The sequence below is a fragment of the Tupaia chinensis genome, unplaced genomic scaffold (genome assembly GCF_000334495.1).
Source record: "Tupaia chinensis unplaced genomic scaffold, TupChi_1.0 Scaffold146177_1, whole genome shotgun sequence".
Classification (NCBI taxonomy): Eukaryota; Metazoa; Chordata; class Mammalia; order Scandentia; family Tupaiidae; genus Tupaia; species Tupaia belangeri.
Window position 1 is genome coordinate 2,308,490 of NW_006206032.1, and position 26,284 is coordinate 2,334,773.

General features: G+C 39.6%; 1 protein-coding gene across 3 annotated transcripts in view; it reads right to left on the minus strand.

Moving 5' to 3' along the window:
* Positions 1-24,616, minus strand: part of SLC30A6 (solute carrier family 30 member 6) — a 41,527-nt gene extending 16,911 nt beyond the window's left edge. The window contains exons 1-8 of one of the 3 annotated variants that reach the window (XM_006168805.3): positions 24,403-24,615; positions 18,393-18,479; positions 14,731-14,815; positions 14,102-14,144; positions 12,181-12,246; positions 6,120-6,200; positions 4,801-4,836; positions 3,329-3,423 (exon numbers count right to left, since the gene is read on the minus strand). In XM_006168805.3, coding sequence (XP_006168867.1) covers positions 3,329-3,423; positions 4,801-4,836; positions 6,120-6,200; positions 12,181-12,246; positions 14,102-14,144; positions 14,731-14,815; positions 18,393-18,479; positions 24,403-24,405 — 496 coding nt within the window. In that variant the 5' untranslated portion in view covers positions 24,406-24,615. Of the gene's footprint in view, positions 1-3,328; positions 3,424-4,800; positions 4,837-6,119; positions 6,201-12,180; positions 12,247-14,101; positions 14,145-14,730; positions 14,816-18,392; positions 18,480-24,402 lie in introns of those variants that run through there. The other 2 variants (XM_014584277.2, XM_027768419.1) reach the window with 2 other exon arrangements.
* Between the last annotated feature and the right edge of the window lie 1,668 nt (positions 24,617-26,284).

The window sequence follows — 26,284 nt, forward strand, 5'->3', positions numbered from 1 at the left end:
CACGCAGCTTGTGGCTGAAAGCTCTTTAAAAAAAAGGAACAAAGAAAATTCTACTGGGAGCGTGTGCGTGCATGCCCAAAATCCCGAGAGGAGAATGGAGAAGGGACTGTGGTGTGGCCATCCCCGCCAGGGAGGGTAATTTCTCATCTACCTCCCCCGTCTCTGTCTCTGTGTGTGCCCTACAACAAAAATTTAAAAAGAAAAGGAAAAAAAAAAACCCTGTATTATTTACCAGTTCTTGCAGAGTTTATTCTAAAGAAAGTCAGAGGGACCAGCAGTTGGCATAATGGCCATGTCGCTGGACTCCCATGTAGTCAACCACGGTTTGAGTCCCAGACCTGGTGGCTTAAACTCATGCCAGGAGCATGTGCATGCATGCCCAAGATCCCGAGAGGAAAATGGAGGAGAAGGGATTGTGGTGTAGCCATCCCCCTGGTGGGTGATTTCTCGCTTTCTCTCTCTCTGGTCTTTTGGGCAAGTGCATGCATCCAATAACAAAAACCTCTCCAAAAAGAAAGAAAGAAAGAAAGTCAGAAATAGACAAGAGATTTGATATAAAGAGGCTAATTATAGGGGCTGGCAGGTGGCGTGGTGGTTAAGCACACTTGACTCCCACATGGCTGACCACAGTTTGAGTCCTGAACCTGGCAGCTTACTTTCTCATTTCCCCTCACCCCTGTCCCTCTTTGGTCAAATTAAAATAAATAAAGTTGAATAAAATAATTCTTAAAAAAAAAAAGAGGCTAATTATATGACATTATTTATAAAAAGAAAAGTTGAAGAGATGTACAAGAATGTTTAAAATATTCATATGACAGGGTATTACATAAGCATTCAAAACTCATTTGTTCAAAGAATATTTAATAAGTGGTAAAAGTCAAGACATAATATTAATAAAAAAGCCAGACATAAAATTATAAATACATACAATCTTACGTACATCAAATGTATATATATGCATAGAAAGTAAGTGAAAAGAGGGGCCAGCAGGTGGCATGGCAGTTAGTGGCCCTGGACTCCCACATGGCTGACCATGGTTCAAATCCCAGACCTGGCAGTCTGCTTTCTCAATTTCCCTCTCACTCTGTCCCTCTTTGGTCAAATTAAAAATAAACAAAGTTAAATCAAATAATTCTTAAAAAAAAAAAAAAAAAAAAAAAGGAGGGAAGAAAAAGAATAAGAAAAGTTAAGAGATGCTATTTCTGGGTCATGAGATTATTAATATTGTTTTTTTTCCTTGTTATCTTCCTTTCTATGTGTGTTTGACAGGATCTCACCTTGTCCTGATCATCCTCCTCAGCCTCCTAAGTAGTTGGTATTACAGACGTGCTCCCCAACAACCTTCTATTTATAATAGACCAGGAATCGAACTCAGGCTCTCATGTGACCTTAGCCTGAAAAGCAGTAGCACCTAGTGCATGCCATCGCTAGGACATTTCTTATATATTGCAAAAAAACCCCATTGTTCCTAAATCTTTGTACCTTTTCAAATTTTCCAGAATGAATGTTACACTATTTTTATAACTCATAAAAAGAAATTTTTTTTGAGAGATTTTTGAGAGACAAGTGCTCTCCAGAGAGACAAAGAGACAGAATGTGACAAATCAACCCCCAGAGGGGATGGCCATGTTGCAATCCTTTCTACTCCATTCTGCTGTTGGAATTTTGGGCATGCACACACATGCGCCAGGTATGTTTTAAGCTGCCGGGTCCGGTGCTCAAACCATGGTCTGCTCCATGGGAGTCTAGCGATGTAACCATTATGCCATCTGCTGGTCCCCAAAACGTTTTTTCAAAACAACTCTGGTGATTACAAATATCATTATTTAATTTCCCAGTTCATGCAGTAGTTCTTTCTTTTTTAGAGAGAGATTTCTGCCTTAGGGTGTGTGTGCTTGCTGTGTCTGGGACTCAAACTGCGGTGGATTATGTGGAAGTACAATAACATAACCATTACACCATCTGCTGGTCCGCATGCAGTAATTCTTAAAACTCTAACTCATACAACCACCATTCATTGTCATACCACACATACAGTTGTCTAAATCTGAGTGGGCATTTCCAAAGCTTTCTTCTCCTGACTATCCTATTGATCAATCAATGAAACCTAGAAAGACTTCCCTATCTGCATTTCTCTATGCTTAACAGTGTGGATATGTGCAAACATTCCACTTTTGTTTTCACTCCACCTCTCTATCTTCTCTAGTAGATAACCTCTGTAGGTTTGTGGAATTCCAAAACACTGAAATGATTCAAAAATGCCAATAATTTAGACCACTGAAAAGAAAAAAAAGAAAAAAAAAGGAAGTCTAAACTTGTTAAGATTTTGAAATACAAGGAAATTTTAAAGAAAATAGTTTTGTTATTTTCATATGCTCATATACATTGACAAAAAGAAGTTCCAGAGAACTTATTAACAGAACACAATTATTTTCCATTACTACATCAACTATTCTTAGTATACTAATGCTTTATAAACAGCTACGATAGACTTTTCTTAGGTAGATTGCACATCTAAAATCTCATTCACATTAGTTAGTAAATATAACTTTTTTTTTTTTTTGGAGAGATTTTTGCTAGAGGGCGCGTGCGCTCGCCAGACAGACAGAGAGAGACACAGAGACAGAAAGCAAGAAATCACCCCCCAGGGGGGATGGTCACGCCGCAATCCCTTCTCCTCCACTCTCCTCTTGGGATCTTGGGCACGCACGTACACGCGCCTGGCGTGAGTTTTTAGCCACTGGGTCCGGGAAGCGAATCACGGTCGACTACAGGGGAGTCCAGCGACATAGTAAATAAAACTTTTCAGCGCATATAATTTATGTATAGATCAGTCTTGCCCATTTTTTTTTTTTTAAGAGAGATTTTTCCTATACGGTGCATATGCTTGCCGAAAAGAGACAGAAAATGAGAAATCAACCCCTGGGGGATGGCCATGCTGCAGTCCCTTCTCCATTCTCCTCTCAGGATTTTAGGCACTCATGCACACATGCCCAGTTTGGGTTTTAGTTGTCAGGTCTGGAACTTGAACTGCTGGTGACTACATGGGAGTCCAGCGACATAACCATTACGTCATCTGCTGATCTCGCCCATTTTTAACTGTTATATTAAAATAAGAACTATTGGGATTTTGTTTATAATTTTCTGCTTAAACAAGATTGCATAATCCTTGAACTACTTCTCTCTTCAGAGTATGCTTTCTCACTGATTTGATGTCTTATTAACTATTATTGAACTGTCAATGTTTTGTTGACTATTACTCTCTCATAATAGTTAATGAAACAAACAAAATATTTTTTAAAAACTAATAGTAACTCAAAAAACATACCTTCAGAGACATAAGCAAAAGGTTTATTCCGAATGGAAAGCATCGTAAACAGGTTGAAAGAAAGAGCCACAAATGTACCAACTAATAATCTTCCCCTAAAATAAAAAAAAAAAAAAAAAAAAAAATTCACCTTTATTATCTTTCTAGGTAAACCAATATGTAATTCAGTGTATAGAGAGACTAAGAGATTGGAAGACAGAGTGGTCTTCACTGTTTGATAATTTCAAAGCCAGAATCTGAACTTGGTTTCTAGCTCCAGCATAATCCAAGTCCTTCCTGTCTACTTTTGTTACACAAGACAACAATATACCCTAGCAGGTAATTGCTATTATAAATTTGCATAAATGGTAATGATATTTGGTTTATAATATATTGGACAAATCAAACTTTCTTGAATTTTTTTTTTTTTGGAGAGGTTTTCGCTATAGGGCACGTGCGCTCGCCAGACAGAGAGAGACATAGAGACAGAAAGTAAGAAATCACCCCCCAGGGGGGATGGCCACGCCGCAATCCCTTCTCCTCCATTGTCCTCTTGGGATCTTGGGCATGCACGCACACGCGCCCAGCGTGAGTTTTAAGCCACCGGGTCTGGGACGCGAACCGTGGTCGACTACGTGGGAGTCCAGCGACATAGCCATTACACTAACTGCTGGTTCCCAAACTTTCTTGAATTTAAGCTAATTAGAATAGGTAAGGCCCATGGAGTTGGCAATTATGTGGTTGAAAAATATTCTTTTCTCTATAAGTGCTATGAAAAGATTTTGAGGGTCAAATCTGAAATTATAAGACTAAAGGCTGTATTTGTGGCTCTAGTAGTATGGAAATAATAAGGGACCTGAAGCCAAGACTGAAAGGTCTCCCTATGAAGTATAAAAATATTTAGGGCTAGATTCCACATGACTGAATGGTTTGAGTCATGGACTCTGTGGTTTTAAAAACTCACTGAGGAATCAGCGGTTGGCATAGTAGCTATGTCACTGGACTCCCACGTAGTCGACCACAGTTTGAGTCCCAAATCTGGAGGCTTAAACTCACGCCGGGCGCCTGTACGTGCGTGCCCAAGATCCCAAGAGGAGAATGGAGGAGAAAGGACTGCAGTGTGGCCATCCCCCCTCGGGGGGTGATTTCTTGCGTTCTGGAGAGTGCACATGCCCTTTAGCAAAACCCTCTCCCTCCCAAAAAAGAAAAACAACCAAACAAACAACAAAAAAACACCTCACTGAGTGCATGTGCATGTGTCCCTAAAATCCTGAGAGGCAATGGAGGAAAAGAGATTGTTATAGTGTGCAAGCACATGCACACTATAACAACTTTACGTTTCTTTATTTCTTCTGTTTCTGAAAGAGCAATTCAGAGTTCACATTCTAAACTCTCATACTGGCCACAGCAAGCATTATTTAATAATATACCAATTAATAATTAGGATCAAATTAAATAGTAAATTATATGTTGTGACAAAAGAAAAAGCTTACGTGTGTATCTCGGGCTGTTCCAAAAAGCGTTCTGCACTAAAAAAGAAGAAAAATATATTAAATAAGTCCTATAAATTATAAAATTAAAAGCTTCATTAAATATATGATTAATCCACCTTAAATTCAAAAACAATTTTTAAATTATAACTAATTAGAAATTATTAGCAGTGATGAAACAAGAATACTCACAAATTTTTTTTTAAGGACTATTTCCTTCTTTCTTTCCTTCCTTCCTCCCCTCCCTTTATTTCTTTTCATTTGACCAGAAAGGGACAGAGAGAGAGCGTGAAAGTGAGAAAGCAAGCCGTCAGGTCTGGTACTTGAACCATGGTTGACCATGTGGGAATCTAGCACCGTTAGCTACCATACCACCTGCTGGCTCCTCACTAATTATTATTTAAAAAAAAGTTTTTTTAGACAGATTTTTGCTATAGGGTGTGTGCACTTGCTGGAGAAATAGAAAGAAAGAAAACAAATCACCTCCCGGAGGGATGCCACACTGCAATCCCATCTCCTCCATTCTTCTTTTGGGGTCCTGGGCATGCACACACACGTGCCTGGCATGAGTTTTAAGCCGCCAGGTGTGGGAGCTGAACTGTGGTCGACCATGTGGGAGCACAGCAGCGGAACCACTATGCCATCTGCTGGTCCCACAAATCATTCTTAATATGTAATGTTAATCTTCACCAAAACAATTTCAATGGTTTTGTAATAAATTTTAAAACATATCTGAATGAATCTTCTTTTTTTCACTCACACCTACCTATGATTGAATTTAGTAGCATGAAAGTAGAAATTAAAGAGAAAAAGATGGGAGGAATCTTAAACACGAAAAAACTACTATAAAAACTCTAGCACGGGGGCTGGCAGGTGGCATGGTGGTTAAGGCACTAAGCTCCCATATGGCCGACCGCTGTTTGGGTCCTGGACCTGGCAGCTTGCTTTCTTATTCCCTCTCTGGCCAAGTTAAAAAACAATAATACATAAAATTAAATAAATAGTTCTTTAAAAAAATTTTAAAACTCTAGCACAACTTATTTTATTTTATTTTTTAAATGTACATATGCTCACCCAAGAGAACAAATGAGGTGGGGAAAAAGCAAGAAAGCACCTCCTATGAGGCATGGTTACATTTCAATCCTTCTCTTCCGGCTCTCCTTCCTCTGGGGATTTTGGGAATGCATGCAAACACAAAGGTCATGTTCCCCGAGCTGCCAGGTCCAAGACTCTTTGTAGTTGACCGGTGGGATCCAGTCACTTTAACCACTGGGCCAGCAGTACCCAAAGGTGATTTAGAATAACATCATATTTAAATGTACCTTTCTTTTAATATAAAAAGAGCTCCCAACTGTGCCAAGACTGTGGAGGCAAATACAGCCAGGACTTCTAACCTTTCAAACCTGAAATCAGAAAATTAATTAGAGTACCATAAAGATTTCAATTCACAAACCAGCCTCTCTAGAACACACTTACATTCATCACTTACATTCATTTATTCATTCACTCAATATACAACTGTGCCATCTACTCTGAGTCAAGCACTGTTAGAACAGACTACTGAGTTTCTGGAGGAATAATAAACAATGAAAACCAGAGAGTAAAGAGTGCTTATCTGCACAATATAACTTTCCAGGATCCATGTGTGTCCCTTATTTTTCTAGAAATAATCATTACCATAATAAAAACAATTGTCAAATAATTATTTTATTTAACTTTATTTATTTATTTATTTTAATTTGACCAGAGAGGGATAGAGAGAGAGAAAGTGAGAAAGCAAGCTACCAGGTCTGGGACTTGAACTGTGGGCAGCCATGTGGGAGTCCAGCACCCTTAACTACCATGCCACCTGCTGGTCACAATAAACACCACTTAATTGACCCATTTTGTGTTGGACTCTGATCAAACTGTTATCATACTACCTCATCTAAACCCCACAACCCTTTATGAAGATTATGTTATTTAATTTTTTTTTAATAGATAAGGAACTGGGGCTAGCAGATGGCATGATGGTTAAGGTGCTAGACACTCCCACATGGCCAATCATAGTTCAAGTCCTGGACTTGGTGGCTTGCTTTCTTACTTTTCCTCTCTTTCTCTCTCTGGTCAAATTAAATGCAAGCCTCTAGGTCCGGGATTTGAAACACAGTTGTCCATATGGGAGTCCAGCATCTTAACCACCCTGCCACCTGTTGGCCTGTTACTCAATTCTTAGGTAAGTATAAATGCTTAATCTTTCTCAAGGAAACAATTATAGAAGGCGATTAATGGAAATAGCATGTAGTAATATTAAGATCTTAATAACAAGAGGAAGCTGGTCTTGCAAAGATCAGGTAAAAAACATTTCAAGCAAAGAGACTAGTTGTTCAAAGGCCCTATGGTGAGAATGGGTTAGCTGTATTCAAATGACAGAAAGAAAGTCACTGTGGTGCAAAATGCTTGAGAGTGGTAAATTGAGAAGTGGGCAGGGAACTTCTCGCACAAGGCTATTTTTGTTTTTGCTTTGAGAGAGATTTTGTTATAGGATGCATGTACTCACTAGAGACAGAGACAGAGACAGAGTGAGAAATCATTCCCCAGGGGGGATAGCCATGCTGCAATCCCTTCTCCATTCCCCTCACAGGGTTTTGGGCATACATGTACATGCACCTTGCGTGAGTTTCAAGCCTCCGTATCCAGGACTCAAACTATGGTCAACTTTGTGGGAGTCCAGCAATGTAACCATTATACCATTTGCAGATCCCAACTCACATAGGGTTTTGTATATGAAGGAAAAGGGTCAGGATTTTAAGTACATATGATGGGAAACAGATTGTTTGAAGGAAGAGAATGATGGTATGATTTAGGTTTAAAAAAAAAACACTGGCTGCCGTAAGGAGAATGAACTACAGTGGGACAAGAGCAGAAGCATGGAGGATGAGAGGATGCTGGACGTTAGTTAAGGCAACAAAGGAAGGAAGGTCTGGGGTGGTAGTACTGGGGTGGTAGTACTGAGGTGGTAGTACTGGGATGGTAGTACTGGGGTAGTAGTACTGGGGGGGTAGCACTGGGATGGTAGTACTGAGATGGTAGTAGTAGGGTGGCAGTACTAGGGTAGTAGGACTGGGATGGTAATACTGGGATGGTAGCACTGGGGTGGTAGTACTCGGGTGGTAGCACTGGGATGGTAGTACTGGAATGGTAGCACTAGGATGGTAGCACTTGGATGGTAGTACTCGGGTGGTAGTACTAGGGTGGTAATACTGGGAGAGTAGCACTGGGGTGGTAGTACTGTTGTGGTAGTACTGGGATGGTAGCACTGGGGTGGTAGTACTGGGATAGTAGCACTGGGGTGGTAGTACTGGGGTGGTAGTAAAGGGATGGTAACACTGGGATGGTAGTACTCAGGTGGTAGTACTGGGATAGTAGCACTGGGATGGTAGTGCTGGGGTGGTAGCACCAGAGTGGTAGCACTGGGATGGTAGTACTGGGTGGTAGTAAAGAGATGGCTGTACTGAGGTGGTAGTACTGGGGTGGTAGTAAAGGGATGGTAACACTGGGGTGGTAGTACTGGGGTGGTAGCACTGGGGTGGTAGCACCAGGATGGTAGCACTGGGATGGTAGCACTGGGGTGGTAGTACTGAGATGGTACTACTGGGGTGGTAGTACTGGGGTGGTAGTACTGAGATGGTACTACTGGGGTGGTAGTACTGGGGTGGTAGCATCAGGATGGTAGCACTGGTGTGGTAGCACTAGGGTGGTAGTAAAGGGATGGTTGTATTGGGATGGTAGCACTGGGGTGGTAGCACTGGAGTGGTAGTAAAGGGATGGTAACACTGGGATGGTAGTACTTGAGTGGTAGTACTGGGATGGTAGCACTGGGGTGGTAGCACTGGGATGGTAGTACTGAGATGGTATTACTGGGGTGGTAGTACTGGGGTGGTAGCACCAGGATGGTAGTACTGGGGTGGTAGTACTGGGTAGTAGTAAAGGGATGGTTGTATTGGGATGGTAGTACTCGGGTGGTAGCACCAGGAATGGTAGCACCAGGATGGTAGCACTGGCGATACATGGGAATGGGGGCTAATTCTGCTTGTGTTTGTTGGTTTCCTTGATATAATCTGTTGATGGATAGAGGCAGGAGAAAAGAGAATAATCAAGGATAATCCCTATAATTTTTTGCTTGAGTAACTGAGTCCTGATAGTATATACTGAATATACTGAAAACCACAGAGAAACAGGCTGGGAGTGGGGGAGAGAAATCAAGAATTTTGTCCTGGAATCAGCAGTTGGTGTAATGGCTTTGTTGCTGGACTCCCATGTAAGCCGACTGCGGTTCAAGTCCCAGACCCAGTGGCTTAAACTCACGCTGGGCATGTGTGCGTGTGTGCCCAAGATCCCGAGAGGAGAATGGAGGAGAAGGGATTACAGCATGGCCATCCCCCTCCCCCCCGGGGGGGGTTATTTCTCGCTTTCTGTCTCTCTGTCTCTCTCTGTCTTTCTGGCAAGTGCACGCACCCTATAGGAAAAAAAAACTCTCGGAAAAAAAAAAGAATTCTGTCCTAATTTTATAACACCAATTAGTAACCCATGTGAAGCTATGAAGGAAGTGGTCTGAAACTAGATGGATCTCTTCGGATAACTGAATTTTGAAATTGCTAAATATAAATGACACTTTAAGTGATTTTTTTTTTTTTGGACAGGTTTTTGCTATAGGGCACATGGGCTTGCCAGAAAGACATAGACAGGCAGAAATCGCCCCCAGGGGGAGTGGTCATGCTGCAATCCCTTCTCCATCCTCCTCTCGGGATCTTGGGCACACACGCACACATGCCCAGCGTGAGTTTAAGCCACCAGGTCCGGGACTCGAAACGCAGTCGACTACATGGGAGTCCAGTGACATAGCCTTTACACCAACTGCTGGTCCCCTAAGCGATTGATTATAATAGCATCTGAATATTTAACTTTGTTTAAGTCTAAAATTGTTTCTTCCTTTCCTGTTCACCCTAAGCAACTGGGCAAAAATGGGAGTCGTCATGTCCTCACATGACCTTAATTCCTGTCTGCAGTAACTGATGCCTGTTCCAAAAGAGATAAAATAGTTCTTTATTGTGATTTTTTTTTTTTTGGAGTGGTTTTTGATATAGGGCGCATGCGCTCGCCAGACAGACAGAGAGAGACGTAGAGACAGAAAGCGAGAAATCACCCCCCAGGGGGGATGGCCATGTCGCAATCCCTTCTCCTCCATTCTCCTCTCAAGATCTTGGGCACGCACACACACACGCTCAGCGAGAGTTTTAAGCCACCGGGTCCGGGACACGAACCACGGTCGACTATGTGGGAGTCCAGCGACATAGCCATTACGCTAACTGCTGGTTCCCTTTATTGTGATTTTTGAACTAGAACTAGGGATAAGGTGAGAAATGTGAGTTAAAGTCTTGCTAGGAGTTATCATTACAGACTGATAAGAGAAAAGTGAGCAGAGAGACTGAACCTGGCATACAGAGAAAAGCAGGCCTGGGCTGGCCCATAGTGCCATAGCTAAGCACTTGGAAAGGAGGCTGGATTCCACATGGCCAGTGGCCATTCAAATCCCAAGTGCATGTGTGCATGTGCCCAGGTTCCTGACAAAATGAAGAACTGGAGCGAAAAGGATTGCAGCACTGAAAGAAAGTTCTTGTTCTCTCTCTCATGTCTGTATGCCTTCTGACATTTAAAAAATAAAAAAAAGAAAGAAACACGGGTTGGCAGGTGGTATGGTGGTTAAGGACTCCCACATGGCTGACTGCAGTTCGAGTCCCGGACCTGACAGCTTGCTTTCTCACCTTCTCTCTCTCTCTCTGTCCCTCTTGGTCAAATTAAAATAAATAAAGTTAAATAAAATAATTATTACAAAAAAAAAAAAAAATAGAGCGGGACCAGCAGTTGATGTAATGGCTATGTTACCGGACTCCCATGCAGTTGACCACTGTTCAAGGCCCAGATCCAGTGGCTTAAACTCATACCAGGCGTGTGTGTGTGCGTGCCCAAGATCCCAAAAGGAGAATGGAGAAAGAATTGCAGCATGGACATCCCTCCAGTGGGTGATTTCTCGCTGTCTGTTTCTCTGTCTCTGTCTTTCTGGTGAGTGCATGTGTCCTATAGCAAAAACCTCTCAAAAAATAAAAAGAAAAAGAAAAAAAGAAAAGCAATCCCGAGAGGTAATAATAAAAAGACAATGATCTCCGTGGACTAAGTCCCTATGACAGTTACTGTTTTTCCATAGTTTTGATTTCATAAATCATGTTTCCCACCCCAAAGCTAGTTTTAGATTTCCATCACCAGTAAGCTAAAATTTGACTCAGAGTAATAGATTTCCATATATAGGTTTACTATATTTTATAACTGATTATCTTAGTAATAGTTAAACTGTATCAAATTTCAGAGACCTGTTAGAATACCAAAGTAACACTTCTTGGTTACTTTGTTACGCAGTTTAAATAAATAAAACCTGACTTGCTTTGAAACAATGTAATCCCAGTGAAGGGTAAGGTGGGGAAGAAGGGTAAGATTGATACAAGAGTTCCTTTTCTTCTGTTTCTTTATCAGCAGAGGGCATATACACTCATCAGAGATAAAGACAGAGAGAGAGAGAGAAAAAGAGAGAGAGAGTACCCCAGTGAGGCATGGCCATTTTTCCATCCTATAGGGATTTGGGGCATGAACACACAGAGCCAGGACTTCAACTGCAGTCAGCCATATGGGATCCAGCTTTCCGTGCACAGCGCTTAACTACCACTTAACCACTGTGTGGCAGGGCTGACCTGGGAGTTTTTTAACTAACGTAAAATTATTCTTTTGTTTTCTTGAATCAGAAAGAACTCATTTTTCTAATATCAATACATTTTTATAAAACTCTCTAATATAAAAGATTATCACCCAAATTTCAACTTTGAATAATTTCAAAATTATAGAAACAGAAATCTCAAAATCTTTATTTCACTGCTCCCAAATCCAAATCCTCAAGACAAAAATCCATTTCTTCTACAGCATAATATTAAAATATGTCATATTACTTCAATAGTTTGAAGATACATAAAAATCCTTTGTAGGATCTTTAACTAAAATAAGAGATTCCCAAAATTTTAGAGAATTTAATATGAATATTTTATGTTAATAATTGTTTCATAAAATATATAAAAAAGCTAAATGTGAACATTTTAAAATGATTTATATTTTAAATAGTCATGTTTCTTTTCTAAAATCCTTTTGGAAGATGATTTTCTATCTACTTCATTTGATCACCATTTTAGTAAGCTAGCAGCATCTATTTTCTGGAAATACTCTGGCTAGTTCTTTAATGATGACTATAATTATTATTTTAATAGTTGCAAGTTAGCAGAAAATGAAATAATTTGAACTTACCCAAATGAATAGACAGGGCTAGGTTTCTTCATCATTACCCAGTAACTTATTAAACATGTCATTAAGCTAAGCAGAAAGAAAAATAATTCTAGCATTAGAACTAGAGCAAGAAGAGAATATGCAAACAAATTTAAGTTTTCAGAATTCTAAAGTTGTGGGCCAGCAGGTAGTGGGGTGGCTAGGGTACTGGACTCCTACACGGCTGACTGCAGTTTAAGTTCTGGACCTGGCGGTTTTCTCTCTCCCTCTCTCTCTCTCTCACTCTGTCCTTCTCTGGTCAAATTAAAATAAGTAAATAAATAAACGAAGTTAAATAAAATAATTCTTTAAAAAAAGAATTCTGAAGTTGCTGAAAGTTATCAGTGTTTGCATAGACTAAACAATGAATTATTTAAATACTGTATTAGTATAACTATTACTTTTTATTAGAATGAATTATTCTAGTAATTATTCTAATAATTTAACATCAAATCACAATGAATATTCTAATGCATGGTATACATAGATGACAGCTTTTAACATATGATGAAACTAAAACAAATTATAACACAAGCTAGAAACTAAAACAAATTATAACACAAGCTAGAATCCAAACACAACTTTCTCAATAAATAAATAAAATCTTAATTTAAGGCAGCATTTTTTTTTCATGTTTTAATGACACTAAAATAAAGATGAAAATATACTATATCTTTCTCTTTCTTGAAGACATAAAAAATAATTGTCTTAGAACTGTTGAAATCCAAGATTTAATAAAATATGTTATACTGATCTAGTTTATTTCCTAATAATATATAAATCTAACAGGGGTTAGCAAGGTGGTATGGTGATTGGGATGCTGGACTCTCACATGGCTGACCGCAGTTCAAGTCCTATATGCAGCAGTTTGAGATTCAAGCAAGGCAGGTGTGCATGGCATGCCCAGAATTCTGAGAGGGAGATGGAGAGGTGACTGCAGCATGGCCACATCCCTGGGGGGTGATTTCTCATTTTCTCTTTCTCTTTAGCAAGTGCATGTGACCTATGGCAAAAAACTCCCTCTTAAAAAAAAAAAAGGCTGGGAACCAGCAGTTAGCGTAATGGCTATGTCGCTGGACTCCCACGTAGTTGACTGTGGTTCACGTCCTGGATCCGGTGGCTTAAAACTCATGCCGGGCGCATGTGCGTGCATACCCAAGATCTCGAGAGGAGAATGGAGGAGAAGGGATTGTGGCGTGACCATCCCCCCTGGGGGGGGGTTTCTCGCTTTCTGTCTCTATGTCTCTCTCTGTCTGTCTGGCGAGCACACGCGCCCTATAGCAAAAACCTCTCCCCCCCCCCAAAAAAGGTGTGTGTATATATATACATACACACATATATGAAAAAAAACATTAATACATTTTATTTATGTATAAATCATTCTATTTAATTTCTGCAGTTTAATAACATCATCATAGTATTAACGTTCTTCATTAAAATATATTTCTACACCTCCATGTAAAATATCATCACTTATAATATTTAATATTCTAATATCAGGAATTGGGGTACCCATACATATCTGCCTGGTGTGTTTTTCAAGTGGCAGGGGCTGTGATTTGAACTACAGTTAGTCATGTGGGATCCAGCTCCCTTAAGCATGAGACTATGAGTCCAACACACCTTTCTATTTTTAAGTCTTCTTTTATATTTTGTTCTTCGGGACCATGTAAAGTTTTCTTTATACAGAGTATGTATGTATTTTGTTAAATTTATACATTTATCTTTTCTATTATTACATAAATGAGATTTTCTTCTATTATGTCTCTATTATTGTCTATAGATTTTGATCATTTTACATATAGAACATTACTTTCTTCTAAGAAAGAAAGTAACTTTATAAATTCAATGTGACACATTCCTCACTGGATTCAAAACATTAAGAAAATTTTTAAAAACTTACCTAAAAAGATCAAAAATGGTCAGATAAGTATAAGCAGTTAAAGCTGCAAAACAACAAAAAGTTTGATTAAAATGTTACTGAATTCATTATTAAGGACATATGACAAGTCACCAAATTGCTCATACTAGGGGTGTCCATTATCAAAAAAAATTGTATAGGTACCAACCAACTTCATATGGTGCTAATTATCTATTGTAGTAACTTTATTATATGTAGCTACAGGACCAGCAGATTGTGTAATGGTTATGTTGCTGGATTCCCATGGAGCAGGAAGATAAATTTTTATTTAAAATCAGAATAGGGCCAGTCAGTGGCATGGTGATTAAGGCACTGGATCCCACATGGCCAACTGCACAACTGAAATCCTGGATCCAACGGTTTGAAAAACACACTCGGTGTGCCTAAAATCTTGAGAGGAGAATGGAGGAGAAAGGACTACAGCATGACCAAGCCCCAAGGGGCGATTTCTCATTTTCCCTCTCTCTCTTTGCATTTGCAAGCACATGCAAAAAAAAAAAAAAAAAAACACACAACAAAAGAAAATGAAAAAATTTAAAACTGGTAAAAAAATCAGAAGAATAAAAGTGAGACTAGAAATTAACTCCATAAAAATAAAAATGGCAACATACCTATGCTATTTGTAGAACTGCACCACATAAGCAGGAAGCCCGTACATATCAAATTTATTGCACCAAAGAGGAGTATCTTCCAGGACTATGAGAAAGAAAATAATTCTTGTTTGTACAGTGCTGATAAATTTATCAGTGGATCTGTTCAAGTTGCTGGAATTTATACTCTGATAGACAAAGAAATAAGCACAATTTGTGTGTCACATTTTCTATCTCTACCCAAATTTTCATTAACCAAATTATTAGCAATAATATACAAATATAAACAATAATTCCCAGAAGGAAATTTTTTAAGAGAAAATAAATTGATACTATTAAACTCTCAAATAGTTGAGAAAAATCATGCAAATATATGTACGCCATTTTTGCTTTATAAATATGTATATATGCAAACAATGATAAAGCAAATGGTACAAAATGTAAACAATTGGTAAATCTGAGCAAAGGGCATAATGGTGCTTCTTATATTAATCTTGTAATTTCGCTATAATTTTGAAATGATATAAAAATAAAAAGTTACCAACAAAGACACATAGTTGATTATTTAAGTTACATGAAATGGACTGAAGAGGGAAAGGCATGGTTTAAAAGTTCATAGAGGGACCAGCAGTTAGCGTAATGGCTATGTCGCTGGACTCCCACGTAGTCAACCGCGGTTCACGTCCTGGACCCAGTGGCTTAAAACTCACGCCGGGCGCGTGTGTGTGCGTGCCCAAGATCCTGAGAAGAGAATGGAGGAGAAGGGACTGTGGTGTGGCCATCCCCCCTAGGGGCTGATTTCTCACTTTCTGTCTCTCTGTCTCTGTCTGTCAGGCCAGCGCACGCGCCCTATAGCAAAAACCTCTCAAAAAAAAAAAAAAGTTCATAGAAAAGAGAAAAAGAGACAGAAATATCTGCTCATTAAAAAAATAATAATAAAAATAAATAAAGGGGACCAGAAGGTGGCATTGAGTTTACATCACTGTACTCCCATATGGATGGCCATAGTTTGAGTCTTAAACCCTCTGGCTTGAAAGTCACAATGGGTGCATGTGCATGTGTGCCCAAGATCCTGAGAGGAAAATGGAGAAGGGATTTGAGAAAGAAAATAATTCTTGTTTGTACAGTGCTGATAAATTTATCAGTGGATCTGTTCAAGTTGCTGGAATTTATACTCTGATAGACAAAGAAATAAGCACAATTTGTGTGTCACATTTTCTATCTCTACCCAAATTTTCATTAACCAAATTATTAGCAATAATATACAAATATAAACAATAATTCCCAGAAGGAAATTTTTTAAGAGAAAATAAATTGATACTATTAAACTCTCAAATAGTTGAGAAAAATCATGCAAATATATGTACGCCATTTTTGCTTTATAAATATGTATATATGCAAACAATGATAAAGCAAATGGTACAAAATGTAAACAATTGGTAAATCTGAGCAAAGGGCATAATGGTGCTTCTTATATTAATCTTGTAATTTCGCTATAATTTTGAAATGATATAAAAATAAAAAGTTACCAACAAAGACACATAGTTGATTATTTAAGTTACATGAAATGGACTGAAGAGGGAAAGGCATGGTTTAAAAGTTCATAGAGGGACCAGCAGTTAGCGTAATGGCTATGTCGCTGGACTCCCACGTAGTCAACCGCGGTTCACGTCCTGGACCCAGTGGCTTAAAACTCACGCCGGGCGCGTGTGTGTGCGTGCCCAAGATCCTGAGAAGAGAATGGAGGAGAAGGGACTGTGGTGTGGCCATCCCCCCTAGGGGCTGATTTCTCACTTTCTGTCTCTCTGTCTCTGTCTGTCAGGCCAGCGCACGCGCCCTATATAGCAAAACCCTCTAAAAAAAAAAAAAAGTTCATAGAAAAGAGAACACATGAAGTTAAACCTTGAAAATAGCTAGATTTAGGGACCAGCAATTAGTGTAATGGCTATGTTGCTGGGATCCCACGTAGTTGGTCATGGTTCGAGTCCCAGACCTGGTGGCTTAAACTCACGCCGGGTGCGTGTGCGTGTGTGCCCAAGATCCGGAGAGGAGAATGGAGGAGAAGGGAGTGCAGCGTGGCCATCCCCCCAGGGAGTGATTTCTCGCTTTCTGTCTCTCTGTCTCTCTGTCTGTCTGGTGAGCGCATGTGCCCTATAGCAAAAACCTCTCCAAAAAAAAAAAAAAGAAAGAAAGAAAATAGCTAGATTTTAGAGGAATAAAGAAAGGTATTCCAAAAATAAAGGATAAAGAAATCAAGTGAAATGTGTTTTATTTTTGTTCCACCCCACTCCCTTACTTTCTCTTTTTCTCTCTCATGAAAATAACAAATGAAATTTAAAAACAATAAAGAGGGGGGACCAGCAGTTACCATAATGGCTATGTCACTGGACTCCCAAGTAGTCGACCATGGTTCAAGTCCCAGACCTGGTGGCTTAAATTCATGCCAGGCACGTGTGCGTGCGTGCGTGCCCAAGATCCCAAGAGGAGAATGGAGGAGAAGGGACTGTGGAATGGCCATCTCCCCTGGGGGGTGATTTCTCACTCTCTGTCTGTTTGTGTCTCTCTTTCTTGGGAGCGCACACGCCCTATAGCAAAAAAAAAGTCTCAAAAAAAAAAAAAAAAAAAACTAGGAGGGAAAGCAAGGTGTTGGTTGATATCCTAATGATAGGATGTGGAATTTTCTTTGGGTTCCTTTTTTTTTTTTAAGAGAGATTTTTGCTATAGGGTATGTGTGTGCACTTTTCCGAAAAGTCAAAGAGAGAAGAAACAAAGAAAGACAGAAAGTGAGAAATCACTCCCCAGCGGGTATGGCCATGGCACAATCCCTTCTCCTCTTGGGATTTTGGGCATACATCCACATGCACCTGCACCTGGTGTGAATTTCAAGCCACCAGGTTTAGGAACTGAACTGTAGTCCGACGTGTGGAGGTGGGGTCCAATGCCATAACCACTATGCCACCTGATTATTTTCAGCTCAGTGAAAAAAAGAAGCAAGATCAACAGATTAGAGTGAAGATAAAGTAGGCTTTGCAAGCTTGAAGACAGAAAAATGAAAGGAAATGGTCATCTATGAATGCAGAAACCTGAATGAACTAGGGATTTGGTTTTAAAGCCAATCTGAACACTCTAGGCATGGCTGCAACGACCTGTAGTCCTAGCTAATTAGGAGATCAGAGCAGGAGGATCACAATATAGCAAGATTCAGTTAAAAATACCTATCTCAAATAACAAAACAAAACCAAAAAGAAAACACCGAAAACCCAAACCAAACAAAAAACAACCTATCTCTATTTCTCTCCCTTTCTCTTTTTTTCATAAAGAAAAAAACACCTACCATGGATAAATGAAAACTGTATACTGACAGAGATTTCTATTTGCCTTAGAAGTTACCTTTTCCTGGGACCAGTGAATAGTGTAATGGTTACATTGCTGGACTCCCACATAGTTGACCACGGTTCAAGTTTTAAACCTGGTGGTTTAAAACTCAAGCCGGGAGTGTATGCATGAGTGCCCAAGATCCTGAGAGAATAGAGGAGAAGAGATTGCAGTGTGGCCATCCCCTGTAGGGGGTGATTTCTCACTTTCCCTCTCACTGTCTCTGTCTCCCCCCACCCCTGCCCACCCTAGGGTGTGAGCTCTAAGGCAAAATCCTCTTTAAAAAAATAAATAAATAAATAACTTACCCTCCGGTCAGCTGCAACAAGTCTAAATTCCTGTAATAACTTTCCAAAAAAGGATCTTTGTGGTTTTCGAAAGAGATGAATTGTCCCCTTTAGAAAAACAAAAAATATACAAAGCAATATTTTAGTATCTAATATTCTTCATAGTTTCTATGATATGATACACTAGTAACAACTACTAATATTTGAGTACTCACTATATGACAGGCACTTACTATATGATAAGCACTCACTCTAAGTAATTTACATGCATTTATCAATTAAATATAATACTCCAGATTTTTTGCAAGCTGTCCAAGGTCACAAAGTAAATGGCTGAATAGGAACTCAAACCCAGCATTTTAGTTAGGCCACAGAGAGAGAAAAAAAGGGAGAAAATGAGAAAAGTGAGGAAGCATCCTCCCACAGAGAACAGTCATGCCATAATTATTTTTCTTCCATTTTTCCTAAAGGATTTTAGGCATACATTTTGAGCTGCTGGGTCATGTTGGACCCAGGTACTTTAACTATGTTACCTGTACTACACTCTCTACTTTTAAAACGATAAGGCAATTTAAGCCAGAAAAGGAAGTAGTTTACTAAATAACTCCACTGGAAAGAAATATTATAATTCACCTGATCAAAGCTCTACAGGTGAAATTTCTGCAACTATTAGAGTAGAATCTCTGAGGTTGGGTCTTAGACACTGAGCAAAGTATCTGACATCTAGATAGTCTTCACTGCCCTTAATACGGAGCAAGCAGAGATAGGGCCTAGCAGAAGGGTTACCGGTGCAAAAGGATACCAAAGGGCAAGTAGAGGTGACTTGCCACTCAAATTTAGGGAAACATTACAGGAAAAGCCTCAACAGAAAGGAGAGTTCAAACATACATAAGGAATTAACTTGTGATGAAAGCAGTATACAGTATTAGTGAGAGGAAATATGAGCTATTTAATAAAAGGCATTTTTTTTTTGACAGAGATTTTTGCTATAGGGCACGTGTGCTTGCCAGAGAGACAGAATGCGAGAAATTACCCCCCAGGGGAGGTAGCCACACTGCAATCCTTTCTCCATTTTTCTCCTGAGATTTTGGGCATGCACACACATGTGCCTGATGTGAGTTTTAAGCCACTTGGTCTGGGACTCAAACTGCGGTCGAATACGTGGAAATCCAGCAATATAGCCAATATAGCATCTGCTGCTCGCCCAAAATACTATTCTGATAGAGATGTTACATACTTAGTACACAAATGGACTCTAAAAATTCATGAAAAATGACATTAAAGTATAAGTTTATTATTTTTATTTTATTTATTCATTCATGTTATTATTTTCTTTAATTTATCAGAGAGAGACAGAGAGAGAGAAAGAGGGAAAGTGAGAAAGCAAGCCACTAGGTCTGGGACTCGAATCATTGTTGGCTATATGGGAGTGTCCAGCACCTTAACCACCATGCCACCTGCTGGTCCCCAAAGTACAAGTTTATTTGGATGCAACAAAAAAATGTTGAAATCCATCTGTTTTTTCATAATGTACATCTTCCATGCACTTTTTTGAAGACTCCTAATAGTCCATATAGTAATTTATTAAAAATTTAATATAAAGCTATGGCATATTTGAATAAAATATGAATATGCCATTTTTAAGAGTTTTTTTTTTTTTTTTGCTATAGGGTGTGTGCATTTGCTAGAGAGACAAAGAAATAGAAAGTGAGACATCATCCTCCAGAAGAGTGGCCATGCCACAATCCCTTCTCCTCCATTCTCCTCTTGAGTTTTTGGGCATGCATGCACATGTGCCTGGTGTGAGTTTGAAGACACCAAGTCTGGGACTCAAACCACGGTTGACTATGTGGGAGTCCAGTGACGTAACCATTACACCACTTTAATGGGACATTAAATCAAGGAAATGTACAGGAAAAAAAAAATCAATCAATTTTAGTACATACGTTCATGAGGGACTACAATACTCCAAAGGGAAAACAGAAACAAGATAAAAACTGTGAGAGGAAAATAAAGCTGTAAAAAAATGTATAATTCATGATAAATAGGGCAATTCTCAATTTTCTTTATAAACAGAGAGTTTCTACAAATTAAAAAAAAGACAAATGACCCCATTTAAAGTCATAAGTTCAGAAACATGTTTAAATTCATACCTATTATTAACAGTAGGTTTGAATTTATTCAAAGTAGGTATTATTCACAGTAGGTATGAATTTATTCACAGTAGGTATGAATGTTTTTTAAAAATATTGAACTTATTCATTATTTTATTTTAATTTGACCAGAGAGGGACACAGAGAGAGAAGGAAAGTAAGAAAGCAAGCCACCAGGTCCAGGACTCGAACCGTGGTCACCCATGTGAGCATCCAGTGACTTAACCACCACACCACCTGCTGGTCCCCACAGTATTCCGTATTGCTAATCTGAAATAATCTTTCTGGGGATATTTGAAAACAAACAGAATCCAATGTAATATAAAGAAGATTATGATGATGATAATAAAAAAATAAAATAATTAATTAATATTGTCTCTTGAGCAAAAAAAACAAAAAACAGTATGCCTCTCCCCATATGTAGTCATACCAGTCTCCTGCTGAGCCTCAGTGTCTATTGCTTTGGAGGAGGCCTTTTTCAGGTAACTTCCCAGCATATTCCCATCTCCCTGAATATTCTGTTTGCTATGTGGTCTATATGAGGAATCTTACAAAAGTTCATGGAAAATCCATATCATGAAATAACTATGGATAGGGCCAGCAGGTGGCATGGTGGTTAAGGTGCTGGAATTCACACATGGCTGGCCATGGTTTGAGTCCCAGACCTGGCAGCTTGCTTTCTCTCTCTCCCTCTCTGTCTTTCTCTGGCAAAACTCATGTGAAAAATAATATTAACAATAATAAATAAATAATTCTTAAAAAAAATGGATGAATATTTTAAAAATTTGAGGCACCAAATCAGCTTGTACTTTAATACCATTTTTCTGCAAACTTGTTGAAGTCCCCTTGTATTTAAAATCAGGCCATTGCAAATGTGATGAAAATCACTCTAGTTACTTTCCTCTGATGTGGTTTAGATAATGAGGCAGAAATTGTACATGTCTATGAGAAAGGTCAAAGAGGTACTAAATTGATGATGTTTAATGGAATAGTGAGAATAATGCCAAATAATGTGATTATCAATTGTTTCAGTTATTATCTGAAAATATTTAACTTTTTATATATTGAAAATATAGCATGGCCCTATTGGTTTTTAACCTTTTATATGCTGAAAATACAGCATGGCCCTATTAATTTTTCTGCCGTAGCTTTCTGATAGCCAAATTTCTTTCTTTCTTTTTGGGAGATTTTTGCTATAGGGCACATGCACTCACTGGAGAGACAGAAGGGATGGCCACCCACAATCCCTTCCTCTCTATTCTCCTCTTGAGGATTTGGGCACACACGCACACACACCCAGCATGGGTTTTTAAATGGCTGGGTCCAGGACTGAAACTGTAGTCGACTATGTGGGAGTCAAGTGATGTAACCATTAGGCCATCTGCTGGTCCCTCTAATAGCAAAATTCTTTTTTTTTTTTTTTCTAGAGACATTTTTGCTTCAGGGCATGTACGACTGCCAGAGACAGAAAGACAGAAAGTGAGCAATCATCCTCCAGTGGAGATGATCATGCTGCAGTCCCTTCTCCTCCATTCTTCTCTAGGGATTCTGGGCATGCAAGCACACACACCTGGCATGAGTTTAAGTCGTTGGGCCCGTGACTTGAATTGCAGTTGACAATGTGGGAGTCATCAAGCCACGTAACCATTACGCGGTCTGCTGGTCCCTAGCAGTGAAAGTCTACAGCTATTTTTTTTTTCATTGCCAGCTGGTACATGTACTCATCAGAGATACAGAAAGAGAGGGAGAAAGAAAAAGCAGCTCCCAACCCTCAAATGGGGCATGTTCACACTGCAATCCCTTCTCTATTTCTCCATTCTACAGGGATTTGGGGCGTGAGCTAACACACACTTGGCATGTTTTCAAGTCATCACGTTATGGATTTGAACCACAATGGGTCATGTGAGATCTGACTCCCTTAACCACTAGACTATGGGGAGCATTCCTCTATAGCTACTTCTAAAGAGACAATGTTGTTATTCCAAAGCAAGTAATTGTTTCCAGAGGAGGAAAATCCTTCACAATTTTCAATCTGTCATACACAACAATTTGATTGCTAAGTGCCATGTACTTAAATATTTGAATTTTAATAGCATACTTTCTTACATAGTAAAGGCCACAATTACTATAAAAATCATACTGTATGAAAGAACTTTAAAACTTTCATGGAAAAAATGGAATTAAAGTATGAGTTTATTTTGTACGGAAAAAAAATTAAATCTATGCATCATTTTTCCACTATACCCATTTTCCATGAACTTCTTGAAGATCTCACAATTTCTACCTAAATTTGGCTACTTTGACCCAAACACTGAAGAAAATAGTAGACTAGGGTACTAACAGACTATAAATGTAAAAAATATTCAGATCCAATTCAAGCAGAAGCATGTGTTCCCACATAGCAAGTAGGGAGTATGTGAGTGGTTGTAAAAAGCTTTCTTCAAAGCTTAGACAAGTCATGGGTTGCATTATGCTGAGAATAAGGAATGGGACAAGGGAGAAAAAGGTTAGTGTAAAAGAATTAGACATGTAAGGGCTATATGGATAAGGATGAGAGGTAGGTATAAGGGCCTAATCCCTACTGCATGATTTGCAAGCTGTTCACTGTGGCTGGAATATAGCTGTTGTGAATGAATGTGTGTAGAAAAGAGATCGTAAAGTTGGAACTCTGAGGGCTGTAGGAAAACAGAACCTGTCAAATTTTAAGTGAGGGAGTGACATGGTCCACTTTCAGAATTATAACTCCAGCTACACAATGGTAAATATTTTGAAGAGTTGTAAGTCAAAAATAGATAAATGTTTATCTATTTTCTGTGTGAAAAAGGAATACTGAAAATTTATTAGAGTTGTGAAAAAGGTGGGTTTTCAACCTTATCCAGTAAAGGAAAAAAAGTGTAGTGACAACAATGTAGTAACAGAAATTTATCAATAAGTGTTCCATGAATTTTTCTGGTACATTTCCTTTTTATATATAATTATTTTACTTTAATTAATTAAAATTTTACCAGAAGAGAAAGAAGGAAAGCGAGAAAGCAAGACGCCAGATCCAGGACTTGAACCATAGTCGCCCATGTGGGAGTCAAGGGCTCTTAAACACCCGCCACCTACCGGCCCCATTTCTGGTACATTTTCAAAAGGCGCACACCACTTTGACATCTGATATCACAACTGACTCCTTATCTGTAGCTAAAATCCAGAGTTATATACTTGATTTCTACAGGCATAAAATAATTCCTCCCGCAAATTTTAGAGAAACCACCACATTCCAAAAGCCACAACGCGTACTGGGACCTTCTGGTTTCTACAAACGCAAAAATAAAGCAGCAATAAGATGTCCTGTCAACACCTTGACTTTCTGAAGTCAATGCCCTTAGGAAACTTGCTGCCATACCAGGCCACTTGCCAGTCAATCAAGCCAGGTTACAGAGCGCGGGGTCCGCTTAAACCCCCTACTTATAACCTTATTTCCGCTGGCTAAGTTACCGTATCTGCTCTCAGCTTGACTAGTACGGTCGTAGGTCCTGTGGGCTTGTTTTCAGATTCATTTTTGTAGGTGATGCTCGCTGACGGCGGCAAAGACTTTTATTTCTACATCAAGGAAATCTCGGTGGGGAGAACTCGTTAACTCTAACGTGTCAGGAGCTGAGAGCTCGGTCTGGTGCGGGACTGGGATACCGAGCAGCAAAAGAAAGGGGTCAGAGACCGAAGGGGACCAGAGCTCTAAGGGGGCCCCTTCGGGCGAAGCCGCTTCTCCCGGGGGGGGGGCGGGGCCGACCACCAGTCCTCTGGGTGGCAGAGGCATTTCAAGGCTGCTTCGCGACCGGAGAAAATAACAGGAATCCCCTGCAGCAGAAACCCTCAGTCCCCGGCCAACTCACCATGATAAGGAGCCGCACAGCTCCCGCCGGAAGACGCTCTGGGGCCCGTTTTCTCCCAGAGCGGAAGGGGCGGGGCAGCAGAGGCCGATTGGCTGCGAGGATCGCGGGGGCGGAAGTGTGCGTCGTGACCTCCCGGTCCTCCCCTGCTTCCCGGCTGCCCCTGCATACGGTAGAGAAGGCGGTAGTGGCGCGCGCGATGGTTTGCTTTCGGACGGATTGGTAGGACCTTGAAACGTTGACACCTAGGGCAAGAAGTAGACAGGGTTTATGTGTAATACTGGGAAAATTTCGTTGAGTGCTGAAGCACCTTTTCCTATGTTGCAGGGTTTAATCTTATGAAGTAATATTCCCTTTATGCAAGTAAGGAAACAGGAATATCGAAGACCTTGGTTAGAGCCATGCATCGACAATTGTTTGCTGAAGAAGCTGAATTTGGGAAACCAGCAGTTAGCGTAATGGCTATGTCGCAGGACTCCCACGTAGTCGGCTGTGGTTTGCGTCCCGGACCTGCTGGCTCAAACTCAGGCTGGGCGCGTGTGCGTGCGTGCCCAAGATCCTGAGAGGAGAATGGAAGAGAAGGGATTGCAACTTGGCCATCCCCCCCACCACCCCCCTGATGATTTCTCGCTTTCTATTTCTCTGTCTCTCTCTGTCTGTCTGGTGAGCAAACGCGGCCTATAGCAAAAACCTCTCCAAAAAAAAAAAAAAAAAAAGCTGAATTTGAACTCTGGTTGACGAATTGGAGTACTGTGGTCTGCTAACTAAAGTATTATTTAAATTCTGTATAAAATTGTATTAACTCTTAAACTTGAAAAAGAAAAACATTAAATATAAAGTCATTCATTTCCTAAAGATTGACCAGAGAGCACATGTATATACCAAGTGCTTTCTCATGGAAATTTTGGTAAGAGGAGACAGAAAGCAATCAAGGAGAAAGAAATTTTAATAAGATACATAGATGAGTGTCACATAGAAAAATATGGTAATTCTGTGAAGAATAACTGTGCAGCTAATTTAGAATGATGGTTAGATAAATCTCTAAGGAGATGAAATTTAACTTCTGAATTGTAAAAGTCTTTTTTCGAAGATTTTTTAGACCCAATAAACAGCTAGTACAAATACTGTAGGTGAGAAGTGAGCAAGGGTGTTCTAACATCTGAACGAAGACTATGTCTGGAGCATTGTGCTTGAGGGGTGGGAATGAAGAGACAATGCGTGTGATAGACTGTATCAAGCAGGAATTCATAAGTTAATCCAAGCAGGAATTCATAAATTAATGGTAAAGAGTTTGAATTGGGGGGCCAGCCTTTGGCATGGTGGTTAAAGTAGCTGGATCCTATCTGGCTGGAGTCCTGGACCCAGCAGCTTGAAAACACACTGGGTGCATTTGTATTTGTGCCCAGAATCCTTAAAAGAGAATTAAGAAGGGATTGTATGCACCAAAGAGAGGGCTGCTTTCTCACTATCGCCTCTCTCTGTTAGGTGAGTACATGTGCCCTCTAGCAAGTTAAATAGTAATAAAAATTTGGATTTTTTTTCTAAGTGAGACAGGAAGTCAGATGTCAAGAGAGTAAACCTTACATTTATAAAAAGTATTATTATTATTTGATATAGGATATGTGCACTTACCAGAAAGAGACAGTGAGTGAGAGAGGGAACGTGAAAAAGGTGCCAGTTGTGGGTCTTGAAACATGGTCAGTCCATACCACCTGCTGATTCTGACCTTTACATTTTTCAAAGATTACTGTGGTTTCAGATAACTTACCTTTTTTTAAAAAAGAATTATTTTTATTTAATTTTATTTATTTATTTTAATTTCACCAGAGAGGTACATAGCAAGAGGGGTAGGGGGCAGGAAGTGAGAAAGCAAGCTGCCAATTCT